We start from the raw sequence: 13,648 nt of genomic DNA, 5'->3' as shown, positions 1-13,648 counted from the left end.
CTGGCAATGAAATGTCTGCAAGAAAACAACAAGGCTCAGAGAGCACCAAGGACTCCACAGTAATGCTTGAATTTGGTAAAAGCTGGATAAAGACCAACAAAGTGAGGATCAGCCCAGAACAAATAAAAGTTCTGTAAAAAGGTGGGTTCATCTACCTGCTCTAAAATGTAGTAGCATAACTTGGAGGTCCTGAAAGATCCAGCTTGCCCTTTGAAGTTCAAGTGCTACCAGTGATGCAGAGTACCTTTTCCGCTTTGACTAATATACTAGCTACCATTCTATGTGGGCAGAAATGGCCTGGATAGGATTATTGCCATAGGTGGTACACATGGAACTATCTTTGAAGACGATGCTCAAACATCAGTTAGTGTTGACCAGTGATAACACTGCTCAATAGAACTGGCCTTTCTGAACATATGACTTCAGGGATAGGCCAACTATACTAGTCGCTAATCAGTTTTCAAGTCCAAATATTGTCTAAATGGCTTTTGACTATTTAACAGGAAGGAATCCATTTCCCACCTCTTTCTGCCAATTGTTAAGATCGTGTCTTAACTAGGTGGTGCTTCTAGAAAAGAATCTTATCCTAGCTCTTGGAAGAAGAATCTTGTCTATAATAGGCCTCGATCTATAACATGCCTTCCTTACAGAGATCCATCAGATCTTATGACTCCCACCAAACTAAAACCTTCCCTTCCAGCAGGCAGTTATCTAGCATTTATTTTTTAAAAGATTTATACAGACTTCTATAATTGCTTTGCCTTTTGTGTTTTACACTTGTAGACCATACCAAGGGCGTTTGCCAGCTGGACAATACATAAACTGCCTAATTAAATGTAAGAATTAATGACTAAGCTCATGATTCAAATGCTTTCTACTCAGCTAGCTGCAAAAATGCCTGGAATGAGACAGCAACTGACCATAATGTAAGTTAGCTGAAAGTCTGTACTGCAGGATAATTGCCACGCTGCAGGGAGAATATTGGGGTTTAGTTCACATTAGCTGTTGCTGTAGCTCTGGCTACTAAGGGTGTCTAAGTTGTAAATCTATACTTGAGTTACGTCCTTTCTGGTGGCAGGTGAGAGGGATAAAATGGAGAAGCAAGCTTCTTTGAAGCCTACTTATGATGCCTGCTGAAAAAAACAGGTGAGATGGGTGGCTATACAAATCAAATAAATTCATAAATAAAAAACATGCACAAATTTGTGCACTTTTCTTTCACTTCTAAGCATTGGAGGGAATATCACCACATCATTGGAAGGGTCAGTCACCTAAATGATCCATCAGCAGTTGGGTTCCTTTCTTCAATTCGATATAATGATCTAAAATGGAAGAAGACGAGCTGGAGAGACTGGGCTGCATCATGGTTCAGAAGGCTTCTCCAGTTTCTCAAATGGACCAGCTAGTTTTATTCCTGCATTTCCAAAGCCAGTATGGAGTATAATCAAAGGGATGGACCACGGAGGGAAGAACTTTTCCAGTCTTTTTGGTCACTCCTAACACTTTTGTGTTTTAGACCACACCCAGATTATATGTAGTAGAAAATGAAGTGACTCTGAGATCACAGTGTACCAGTTAGTGAAGTGCTTGGCCAATCCACCCTTCCCACCTTCTGCAGGAAATACATTTTGTTTTTCATATACATTGTTTTTTCTGTCTGGCTTCTCTCTTTTCTTATGAGGTCAGATGAAATCTGCTATTAAGAACTAAACTCTTCCCTCACGCACAAACACCTTGTGTCCTGACTATTTGATGAATCTCTGTGTTGAAGTGGGGCAATCATACCAATGCTATATCATCAGTGGTCAAATCTTCATCTACAGTTCACAGATGCAGGTCACTATTAAGTTACAGTTATGTGAAAGAATAAAGATGAAGACTCTTAAGCTCAATTCCTGGTGATTTTGTAAACAGGTCTGTGTAGTTTTCTTGGCCAAAGTATTGAAATCGGGATTTATTTCATCCATCCTCTTCAGGGATGTTCTTTCAACTTCTCAGTCTAGCTTACAGCCCTGTTATTTCCCACCCAAGTACTAAAACAAGTCATCCCCTCCTGCTTACTTCTTTTGAGCTAGATAATAACTTACTGTTGACTTTTGTTTTTAAACAACCCTCTTGCTATAATAGAATAAGCCCCATTAAATCATATCATCCAATTTTTTTTGGAGGAGCGTTGCAACGAAGGACAAAGCTTGATCTGTTTGCGCATTCTGCCTTTCTAGCTCAAAAGAGATGCTTCTGGTTCAAACCACTTCACAAATACTCAAAACGGTCTGTTTTGCATTCAAAAGGGAAGGTTTCGTGAAACGTGAAGCTCAAAATGCTTCAGAAGGAAACATTTAGCACACAGATACTGATTAGGACTGCTTCTGCATTTTTAAGACTTTAGTATCATGGCTTTCTTTCCAACTCACCAAGAAGGGTTAATTTGTTCTCTAGCCTCTCGGCTGACTCAAGAAGCAGCTGTTCTCTGCCTTCGATGCTGCTTTCGGCTTCATATTGTCCTTTCAGCCATTTTTCATATTCCTCATTGCTCAGCACCTGAACAGTCCCCCAAAACACACATCCCTCAAAATAATATAATAGAGACACTTAAAATCACAAATGATCTCCTATTATTCATGGGAAAGCTGGCCTTGCTGTGAGAACATATATGGTAAATATATACATCGAAATAGGCTAAATAAATAAACCCACGAGACTGAATTACACTAACTTTTTTAAAGTGTTGGCTGTTTGCATAGGGTTGGAATTCATGGTGTTTGGCATTTCCAAATCTGAGTATTGGTAAAAGTCATCTTCTGTCCCCTGGCTCCAAAGGGGCATCATCAAGGGCATCATCATAGCAAAAAATTGCAATGTATCGCAAGCCCATAATAAGAGGGAGTGCTTCTGCTCAGGCCTTAGGAGGCCAAGAAGAGACCAGAGGTCTCCAGGGAGGTGAGAAGACAGTTGCAAGAAAGAAAGAAGAAAAGGAATACTTTTGCCCATGGGCATCTGCAGGGGTTCAGAAAAATCAAGTGGCAACATATGATTGAAGCTCCATGCCTTTTTTACATGCATGAGAGGGGCTTCAACCACATGGTTGTGGTCATCAACTTGACTTTGTTGGCCTCTTCCCTGCAGACACCCCTGCTTTTCCCCCCCCCCCCATCCTCTCTTAGTCCTACACAGAGCTAAACAATGGGAGTCAAGGATTGCTTTCACAAAATTAAACACTTCATGGATAGTTGTTGTTTAACAATGGTAATCGGGACCGGCAATTCCATCGCTAAGCAATGGGGTTGTAAAGCGCGATGTCATGCAACCCTGTCACTTGCAATGGCAGTTTTGGCACTTCCTGGTTGCCATTGTTAAGCAAATCACCATGGGTGGTTAAACAAGGATGTCACATGGTCGCCATTTGTGACCTACCTCCTGCCGGCTTCCCCGTTGACTTTGCTTGTCAGAAGCCAGCAGTGAAGCTCGCAAACAGCAACCACATGACCATGTGTCAGCCTTCCCAAGTAGACCAGACAGGAAGCATGATGAGATGAGCTAATTCTACTTTACTGTAAAGCTACATTAACAGAATCTTGCAAGTCTGAAAGTACGAATCTCCCGCTGTCTCTTTTATGGACTGATACATTAGGGAGGCTCCCTTCTGAGTTTCTTTCTCTGCCTGTTATGCAGCTGCTCTGCCCTCTCTTCTCAGATGGTTCCCTAGGCAGCATCTCATCTCCACCTATCCCAAGGTCATTCCCACATACCAGTATGCCACAGGACACTCTAACGTCATAATTCTGAGCCAGTTGCCAAGCGCCTGAATTGCAATTGTGTGATTGCAGGGATGCTGCAATGGCCACAACTACGAGGACCCGTTGTAAGCCCCCCTCGTTCAGCACCATTGTAACTTTGAATGGTCGATGAACAAGTGGCGGTTCAAGGACTACCTGTACACCATTTTTTTTTTCAAACTTGGCAACTTTAAGAAGTGTGGATTTCATCTCCCAGAATTCCCCAGACAGCTTTACACTGATTGCTTCACTAAGCAATCAAATAGTCAGAAAGATTTTTTTTTCTCTCTTTCCTCCTTCCTGAACCATTCCTGTATACGGTTGCCACCTCACAACATGCATTTGTCTGATCCTCTACCCCAGAAATAAGGAGCCATAAGCAGCCATAACTAAATTCCAATTTTAATGTCTCTTGGGAGGAATTAGGTGGAGGAAGTTCTGGACCAGGGTAGAGCCAAGAGTGACTGGAATAATGCTCTTTGCTCTTTGCTCTTCCTCTCTTACTTTCTGCCAGTACTAGACCTGAAATTGGGCCAAGCTTGCATACTGTCCCAAAGCCACAACCTGCCATAAGGCTTGAACTACCATGGTCTCCTGGGTGTGTTTCTGAGGGACAAAAGGGATGTTCTTGGGAATGGGAAAGAGAAAACACAACTTCAACTTTTCCTCCATCCTGAAACATCACTGCACAGTGTGGGGAGGAGATGTCTTGAATTCATAGTGTACATTCACCCAGCTCTATTAAACATATCTGGGACACTGTAAGCAAATTCTCTCCACCTTTGATCATCCTTTCTCTCCCTGTCAGCTATCAGTCATCATATTCCCCAGCTTAATTATCTCCAACCTCCCAAAGGTGACAGAAAGTCTCACTGGCAAAACTGATAAAATACTGCATTTTGTAGAGTCTTTTGATCCTACCAACAAACTCTGTCTTTGAGTGATCCCGTTTCCTTTGCAAACAGATAACTATGAAACCTCTATTTCACTCCCTTTGCTTCAGCAGCACATAGACTCAAATTTGGGATGACACTCCCCTGCTTTCTCCCCCCCACCTTCAGGAGAGAAATGAAGATAGTAATTGAGATTCATACTTTGTATAAGCAGCATCCCTGTGTGTTACAAAGGAGGTACTAACTGAGGTTCCAACTGAGACAGGATGCTTCAAATATTACACCAAATTTCTAAATAGAACAAATTCTTATTTTTGGTTCTTAGCATTGAGCATTTTACAGATATTTTGATAAATATATATATATATTTATATATATTGAGCACTTTCTATATGATACATAACAATCAGGGCAATCAAAAACAAAATCAGGTAGTAATTGGTTATCCTCCATTGCCATCTACTGAAAGCCTAAAAGTAAAAATCCTAAAGGTAGACTAATGTAGCTTGTTTTTCTTGACTAAAATATCAATAATCTCTTCCAAAGATTGCCTATTTTTCTGATACGATAAAATGATACTTCCTAAGAGCTCCACTTTCAAGTGGTAGTCCTTATGTGCTTGAATATACAGTATATTCACTGTGAAAGACAGCAGCTTGGCAGCTCTGCTTGATTCTTCTTTGCATAGGAAAAACCTATACTATCTGCATTATTTTCAGTTGTGGTCTGAACAATGCTCGTAACCTTGGATGTCTGATTATTCCCTGGCAGCTGTTTCCTAAATGATGAAAAATATAAAGTCAACTTTTCATATCAGAAATTTAAAAAAAGTTCTATCAATTCTCTAGGCTTAATCTTTTTACAATATTACCTTCATAGATACACAAAGAGTGCGCAGTCCCTTTGTAGCATACTCATTTAAATGCTTCTGAGTTCTTTTCTTTACTGTCTTCTGTTGTGCTTCTGTTTTATTATCCCCTGAATTTAAAGAAATAACAAGATAGGTACAGATAATAATAAATAAATAGGTCAACTTTATAAGTCAAGATGACTTTCTTTAAAAAGATCCAACCCATCTTTGTAACAGATGGGATGGATAAACTAGCACAAACAGCAGTGTGGCTGTTTTATAAATTGTTGGACATGAGTGAATAGAATGCTGCCTTGGCTCAAATATGCATCTTGGAGATACTTTGCAGGCCCTTGTGTCTCAGATTTTGCAACCCCTAAAACTAGCAAATCTTCTAATGCACAAAAGACTGCATAATGAATTTTGCTAAGTATCTCAGAACCTTGTACAAGAAATCCAGGAACACCTTTGTTAACACAAGAAAGACATCAAATGTCAGTTCTCTTTTATCAAATTAAGTTAGTTGAAGTGTGTGTGTGTGTGTGTGAATGCGACCTTCATATAACTTTTCCATTCATGAATCTCTGGATTCAATCTGAAGAGAAAAATGACATTTTCAACTTCAAAGAAAAGAGAGTTTTCTTGAAAGCATTTATACTGCACACTATGACCTAAGGAAAAAAATCCAGTATGTAGAAAAGCTGTTGAGACAGCTGCGTAGGAAAGAATTAAAAATGGCATTCAACTTTAATAAAGACTCTATTTCAGCCCAGAGACAGTCCTTCAGAGTCAACTAAATAAATATTTCAAATCTTTATAGTTATTAGCAGGATGTAAATACATGCATCACTCTGTATAATAATGCCACTTGTAATGTTCCCTAATTAAGGAGTATTAATTTAGCAGGGCATCAAGGTCTTTGCAACCATTGGGCAACGCACACTACGACTCTCCCCCAAACTCTACAAGTGTCAATAGAGATATAATGTGGGAAGATGACAGCCCTAAGAGAGAAAGCTCTCCCTGTCTATATATTTGTTTTTAGTAGTTATGGAAAATCATTAAAATATTTAAAATGCTTTAACTTAACACTAGGATTTAGAAAATGGTTAATTAATTATGTTTATTTACTGAGGCTTACAGTGTATATCAGTCCAATCAGGAGTAATTAACCAGATATATAGTAACTGGATGAAAACTTAATATAAATGCAAAAGTGCCATGAATAGAGTATTCCACAGCACTATATCTCCAAAGTAACTAAAAATCACCTTATTCGCCCCCAACCCTCCACAAGATCCAGTTCTTAATAGCCTTGTGGAATCCTAGCAGGGTTGGGCCACTCTGATATCTGGGACTGCGCAATCAAAGGAGGGGGCCTGCAACAGACAAGGCTGATCCTTGTAGTTTTTGATGATAATGGTTCCTTGAGTAGGATCTGGAGGTGGCTTTCTCTTCTAGATCTTAACAGGCTGGAGTTTGAGTGGGTCAGCCAAATGCTGCTGCTGAGTGCTTTCCCAGTGCCTGGAGGCTGTGCAGGATGAGGAAGAATTGGCTTCAGCTCAACCCTGACAAAATAGGGTGGCTGTGAGTTTTAGGGCCCCCTGGGTCCAGTGACTTTCCATTTGTTGGAGGTCCTGACAAATCCAGCATGCCTCATTAGCATGTGCATTAGCATGTGAAATGAGTTTGTCCCACGATGCAACTCTTTGTGCTTCTGAGGAAGCTGTTTGTTGCCACTCCCACTTCCTCTCTCTCTTTCCTTCCTCCTCCTTCCACCGGAAGCAAAGCATGCAGCATGCTTTGCCTCCCACTCCATCTTGGGCCATGCGGTCAGCCTAAGAAAAGAAACTTCTGCCCCTATTCTACACACAGCTCTTAGTAGCTGTAGGGCTGAGAGATCACCAAGTATAGGTAAAGAACAGAAGAAACAAGGAACTTCACTTTCCACCAAAGATGAATGTAACTGGACCAAAGAATAAAGTCAGCAAAACTCTTTTTTACTTTACTTTGAACCTACTCTGTCTAAACATGTGATTCTTTATGCTTGGGAGGGCTAAGTGTGTAAGAGCAATAACCTGTGTTTCTCTGATGTGCTCATTAAAGCTATCTAAGATAATATTCATTTTCTGTGTGCAGCTTCTCAGCTGTGTTAAGCTCTCATCCATTATGTGGTTCTAGCAGGCCACTAAATGGCTCCCCCAGAGTCAGTGTGCAATCTGGGGGTTTTCTTGGACTCATGGTTCCTTGTTTGAGGAGCAGGTGGCAGCTGTGGCCAGGAGAGTTTTTGCACAAATACATCTTATATGCCAATTGCACACATTCCTGGGTTGGAAGGCACTGCTCATAGTTTTTCACACCTTAGTATCTTCTGATCAGACTACTGCAACATGCTCTATATGGAGATGTTGTTGAAGAACATTCAGAAGCTTCAGCTGGTCCAGAATGCAGTGGCACATGCAGTGGTACACCCACATGACACCACTGCTACATGAGCTGCACTGGCTCCCAGTAGGCTTTTGGGTGCAATTAAAGATGCTGGCTGTCACCTTTAAAGTCCCAAATAGTGTGTGGCCAGGTTACTTGCAGGACTGCCTCTCCCCAGTGGTTTCTGCTCACCCCACCAGATCTGGCAGAATGGGCATGCTCTGGGTACCTCACTAAAACAATGTCATCTAGCAGGTCCCTGAAAGTGTGCTTCTCTGATATGGTGCCTTCCCTGTGGAGCAGCCTCCCCCCGAAATATGGACTGCCCCAATTCTATTGGCTTTTTGCAAGGTTGCGAAGACCTGGATTCTTCCACAGGCATTGGGGGTGAGACTTTAACTTGGGAGCTCCAGAATAGGTGCATGTGTCTAAAAATTTGTGTTTTTCCTGAGATGTGATGAGGCTTTAGTTTGTTTTTGTTTTAATGTAATTCTTTGTTTTTGTTTGCTTGCCCTCCCGAGTTTCTTGGACAGGTGGATGGCCACATAAATCGGATTAATAAATAAATGAATAAATAAACCTTACTTTCTCTTTGGCTGAAGGTTGAGATATATTGCTGGGTACCGTCAGCATAATGAGGATACCTGACCCTGTGCCAATGAATGACCTCTTCCAGAGGCTTCATGTCGATGTTAAATAGGAGGGGAGACAGTGTTGAATCCTCTGGTACCCCACAGAGAGCCCTAAGGTTCACCCTTTCCCTCCAGACTCCTTGGAGCTACCAGCAAAGGAAGAAAATGAAATACTGCAAACAGTGACTCCCATTCTCAACTCTGGAAGACTATCCAGAAGGTCGTAAAGACTGATGGTATCAAAGGCATCGGAGAGATCTAACAGAATCAGAAGGTTCCCATCCCCTCCACCATTGGGAAAACTGGTCTGCTCTTTTGTTGTTAGGTAAATGTTAACAACTGGGTTTAAATGGATAATTACTGTAATCGATTACACAAATCACTAGTTCTCACATGCTACACAACATTCATTGGATAGGAATAATTTAAAAAATAGTCTGAGAACAAAAAGCTTTGGCAGCGTTACCCCTACCTGAGAATTCCACGTCCAGCAAATTCATTATGGTAGCATCGGCCCCTTTTGTGTACACTACAACTTTGTTTAAAATGGGATGCTTCACCACCACCGACATTCGTTTCCGGATGGAGTCAAAAGGCAAGATGTGTAGCAGCTGAAAGGTTAACACGCCCAAAGGAGCAAAGTCAATCTGTACCTGCTCAGGACTTCGAGTCTTCAAGGTGCATTGGTAAGCCCTGGCAGCGTGAACCAAGGCTGCTTCGTCAGGACTTTCTGCCTCATAGCATATCTCAGGGGTGTTTAATAATTCACACAATTCATCTCTTTGATCATCAGGCGCATTTAAAGTATCTGGTTCTTTTTGGGCAGGGAACAAGCCTGGAATTTCCAGAGAGTCGGATAACTGTACTGGTAAAGAGGATGGAAACTTCACATGAACAGACAACTTTCCAGCTCTCTTGGGGCTCATGGAATGTCCTCCGGATGAACCTGAGCTTTGTGGGCTCACTTTGCGGATCGACAGCCTTTGGAATATATTTTTAAATTCGCCCAGGTTTAAAGCAGGCATTCTGACCATGGAAGACCACCTTCTCTGTAAAACAAGGAATGTTTTCAAGAAACAATAAACATTCAGAAAGGTTACAGTCTTAAGTAACAGAAAAGACTGGCATGAGCCTGTGCCACAGTCAATGTGGTTCAGCACGCTCCATAATCAAAAACTCAAAGGTATTCTATTTAGCCTTGGCTAGTCTTCTCCTGCGTGGCCACTGCTGGCTGAAGATTGTAATTGAAAGGCACTGGGCTGAACGATGCAGCCTGCTCTCTGGTATTGAGAGAAATAAAGTTTGAAGATCTTCTTAGAAGTGAAATCTTAAAGTTGCCAAGGTGTTAGTGAAGGATAACAGGCACAAGTCACAACCTTTGGGTGCCTACAGCCTACAGTCTGACAGTAAAGGAAGAAAAGTAACAGGAAAAGTAAGAGGCAAATGTACATACTTCATTGCAATAAGGAGACAGAGCTTTAAGTAAGATTTCAACAAAGTAAGGTTTACTCAGTAGAATGACCTTCTTTGTGAACAATTTCCAACATTTCTCTTTTTCTAAAATAATCCTATACTCTTAAAACAGCCTGAAAGGGATTCCCTGTCCAGTAATTTGGTTAGAGCAAAACCCCAGTGTAGCTATTCTGTGGTAATAACGCAGGGTTTTCTTATTTATTTATTTATTTATTTATTCATTCATTCATTCATTCATTCATTCATTCATTCATTCATTCATTCATTAGAAATGTTTCTAAACTTTATTTGATCCTTTTGGTATTAGTGGTATGTAAAAGATATGACTGAAATGAATAAAAAATACAGTAATAGAAAACAATAGACATAAATAATTTTTAGCTGGAAACTAAAACAAAGAACCAAAGTTAATAAACATGATGTATCCTGAATGTCTAGATGTGAATTGCAAGATTTGAAGTCCATGTAGCTAGAAGTCCCAAGGTTGGGAAACAATGGGTTTAAAGTAAATACTAGCTTCTTGGACTGAGCTTTGAATATATAATTATCTTTGGTAACTGTTTCAGAATCGCTGCAATATGATACCACATCATAACGTAGAGCTGTAGCAGAAGATTCTACATTAACTGATGCTTCTGGCTGTTATTTGGCCATAAAAGGTGCAGTACAGCAATTGGAAACCAACCATCACAATGCACCAGCTGAAGCTGGCAAAAGAGTGTTGGTGCTACCACAGGCCTGGTGGCATGCTTAGTCAAACTATAGCCCCCATCAACATCTTTGCTCTTTCTGAAGCAGTCCAGTCCAAGCAAAACAGGTTACACTTCTGCAGTCCACATCCAAGATATATCCATATGTAACGTCTTGTCCAAATTCAGCTTCAGTTTATTTGTTTTTATCTAGTCCATTACTATAGTTACTTAAAAATTCAGGACAATGTCATCTGACTCAGATAACAGAGAAATAAAACTGGGTCCTGTTGGTACCATATACTGGTGATATTTCACACCACATTATCTCAGGAGCTCACCCAAAGTCTTTATACAGCAGTTTTATTTTTCAATGGGAACAGGTCTTTGAAGATTCTGCCATACTCTATCATAGCTTACTTAAAAAAATGTAATGGTGGTAGAGAAGTAAGTTTATTTTATGTCACCAGGGCACAAAAAATGCCCAGATTTGTACTCTTATAATCACAGTGTGATTTGTACCATTTCCATCAGTGTTTTTCAAACTTGGTAACTTTAAGATGTGTGGACTTCAACTCCCCCAGCATGCTGGCTGGGGAATTCTGGGAGCTGAGGTCCACACATCTTAATGCTGCCAAGTTTGAAAAACAATATTCTACATTCCTCTTTCATAAATCAGCATCAGAGTAGGTTTCACAGTGCTAGAGAGTCCTTCAAACCTGAAAAATCAGTTTGTTTTATAAAAAAACCCTCTTATCATTCTAATCTGATCTATGTAAAAAGGCAGCGAGAAAATGGAAAATAGCTTTGTCAATTTTTACTCCCTGTCTAATTGGTTATGTATAGACTTCTTGGACCACACAGTTCCATCAAAGCAGTGATTTCGTCCAGCAATCTCTTCCACCAGGCAAATACAATAAACTACTGAAGGTTATAAACAATTGCTTGAATTCTCTCACTGCAAAAAGCACTATAGGGGACTTCCAAGAGGTATTCATAATCTGAAGGGAGGTTGATCAATGATACGGAACATCTTGGATTCTCTGTTCTCCATACTCACCTTAAGTCGTGGTTGGTCAGGTACTGAAACGACAACAGTGTTGCAAATGGCCAGAGCAATGAAGAATTCAGTGATGTACACTGTTTCTGGGATTGGTTTGTGATTTTCTTTGTACGAATACGCTTTGAATGAGATCTGATGAACTTTCTTTACAAGTCGCATGTCTGGCACAACATCAGTCTCCTGTTGGCAAGATTGAAAAAAAAAGAGAGAGAAGATAAGGTTTTTCCACTTCAGTGGTGTCCTGATTTATTATTTTTTAAGTGTTTTCTAAAGGTAGCGGGGATGCAGCTGAATCTCTGGAAGCCTATATTTCCAAAGTATGGAAAACTGCATTTTCTATCATCTTCAGTTAGAATTGCCAAGAATAGTGGTCTACGGTGAATAAACAAGGAAGCTGATATTCACTGCCTGATCACTCCTATCTGGTTCCTTCTCTCAGCGGAACCAGTGCTAAACAAACAGGCTCAGTGCTCTAGCTCACACTTTTTCCGATAAGAAATAAATCAGGATTGTCCTTGGCCGATGACTTTGTCCTTCTAAAAAGAATTCCTAGTGTGTACACGATGCTAAACAAATTGTGGAGTCTGTGAGGAAGGAGCATATCCTAGATCAGTGTTTTTCAAACTTGGCAACTTTAAGATGTGTGGACTTCAGCATGTTGGCAGGGGAATTCTGGGAACTGAAGTCCACACATCTTAAAGTCGCCAAGTTTGTTGAAGAACACTGTCCTAGAGCCTTGCTTGTTCTCAGACAGACAGAATTCTTGGCTGTTTGGGCTTACTTTGATAAATGGTCATTTCTGTAAGACAACAGATGAAAGCTGAAGCTCGGCTTTCAGATCCCATTGTTGTAGCAGGGCAGATGGATTAATTAGGACAGATTTCTAAATGGTCCCTCTGGTGGTCACCAGCAGAAGGTCACAACTGCTTTGGAAGATTAGGCAAATAAGTGCCACAATTGTTACCAAGTCAGATGCTTTTTCCTCTTTTTTAGGGTGTAAATAACAAGGATCTGTATGGGCAAATATATTGGTAACTCTGCTAGATTCTTGAGCAAGACCGGTTGATATAGGAACACTTACAAGAGGGCTACTGAAAGCTAGGTATCTCCAACCACCAAATCCCATGGTGCTGGTACTGTGAAAAATCCGGGAATTCAGAAATCCACTTGATTTGCGTTGGAAGAACTTTGCTCTGGATGGACGCTTCAGTGAACAATGGGAGGAAAGGAAGCCTGCCTCATCATCATCCATTTCATAATCTTGATATGTTTCTAACCTCTTTGCTAGAGGTGGAGGGAACACACCCAAAGAAAAATAGTTGCATTACTTGCCCATGATTAATATTCTGTTTTTATAACACCAATTTATGGAATTTCTCTGAGTGAAGGACAATCAGTTGAAACATACAAAAAGCAAAAGATGTAAAACAGTATAAAACCTTTCACAAAGGACAGTACAGCAGTCACAGCACAAAGTCACAATCTGTAGATGGAATACAAAAGTCCTCAAACAGCAAATGCTTGGGAAAATCCATGTTTGCCCTGGGTGGCACAGACCCTAATTGCGGACCTGCCAGCAGGAGAAGCTCTTCTGAAGATTTCCTCACTGCCAGAAGCTTGTCTGTACGTGGGACAGAACCTTCTCCCAGGAAGGTATGTTTGGAGCCCATTATCCTGTATTATGAAAATAGCACAAGCATATCCATTTAGCCAAGACTTTAACTGTTAATTGATCTTGTCTTGATTTGTACTGATTGAGTTTAATTCTGATTTTGTTATATTTTATACTTTGTCTTATTTTATTGTAAGCTGCCTTAAGTGCTTATATAAGGAGAAAGGTGAGGT

The 13,648-nt window shown here is 40.5% G+C and overlaps 1 protein-coding gene across 1 annotated transcript in view; it reads right to left on the bottom strand.

Annotated features, from left to right (window-relative positions):
* The window catches only part of ATP10D (ATPase phospholipid transporting 10D (putative)), a 72,768-nt gene that overhangs the window by 23,164 nt on the left and 35,956 nt on the right, over positions 1-13,648 (bottom strand). The window contains exons 10-14 of the mRNA XM_063310476.1: positions 12,885-13,087; positions 11,801-11,983; positions 9,051-9,627; positions 5,541-5,647; positions 2,415-2,541 (exon numbers count right to left, since the gene is read on the bottom strand). Coding sequence (XP_063166546.1) covers positions 2,415-2,541; positions 5,541-5,647; positions 9,051-9,627; positions 11,801-11,983; positions 12,885-13,087 — 1,197 coding nt within the window. The remainder of the gene's footprint in view (positions 1-2,414; positions 2,542-5,540; positions 5,648-9,050; positions 9,628-11,800; positions 11,984-12,884; positions 13,088-13,648) is intronic.

The sequence above is a fragment of the Candoia aspera genome, chromosome 8 (assembly GCF_035149785.1).
Source record: "Candoia aspera isolate rCanAsp1 chromosome 8, rCanAsp1.hap2, whole genome shotgun sequence".
Lineage (NCBI taxonomy): Eukaryota > Metazoa > Chordata > Lepidosauria > Squamata > Boidae > Candoia > Candoia aspera.
The sequence above is the reverse complement of the archived record's forward strand: the minus strand, read 5'-3'. Positions and strand labels throughout refer to the sequence as shown.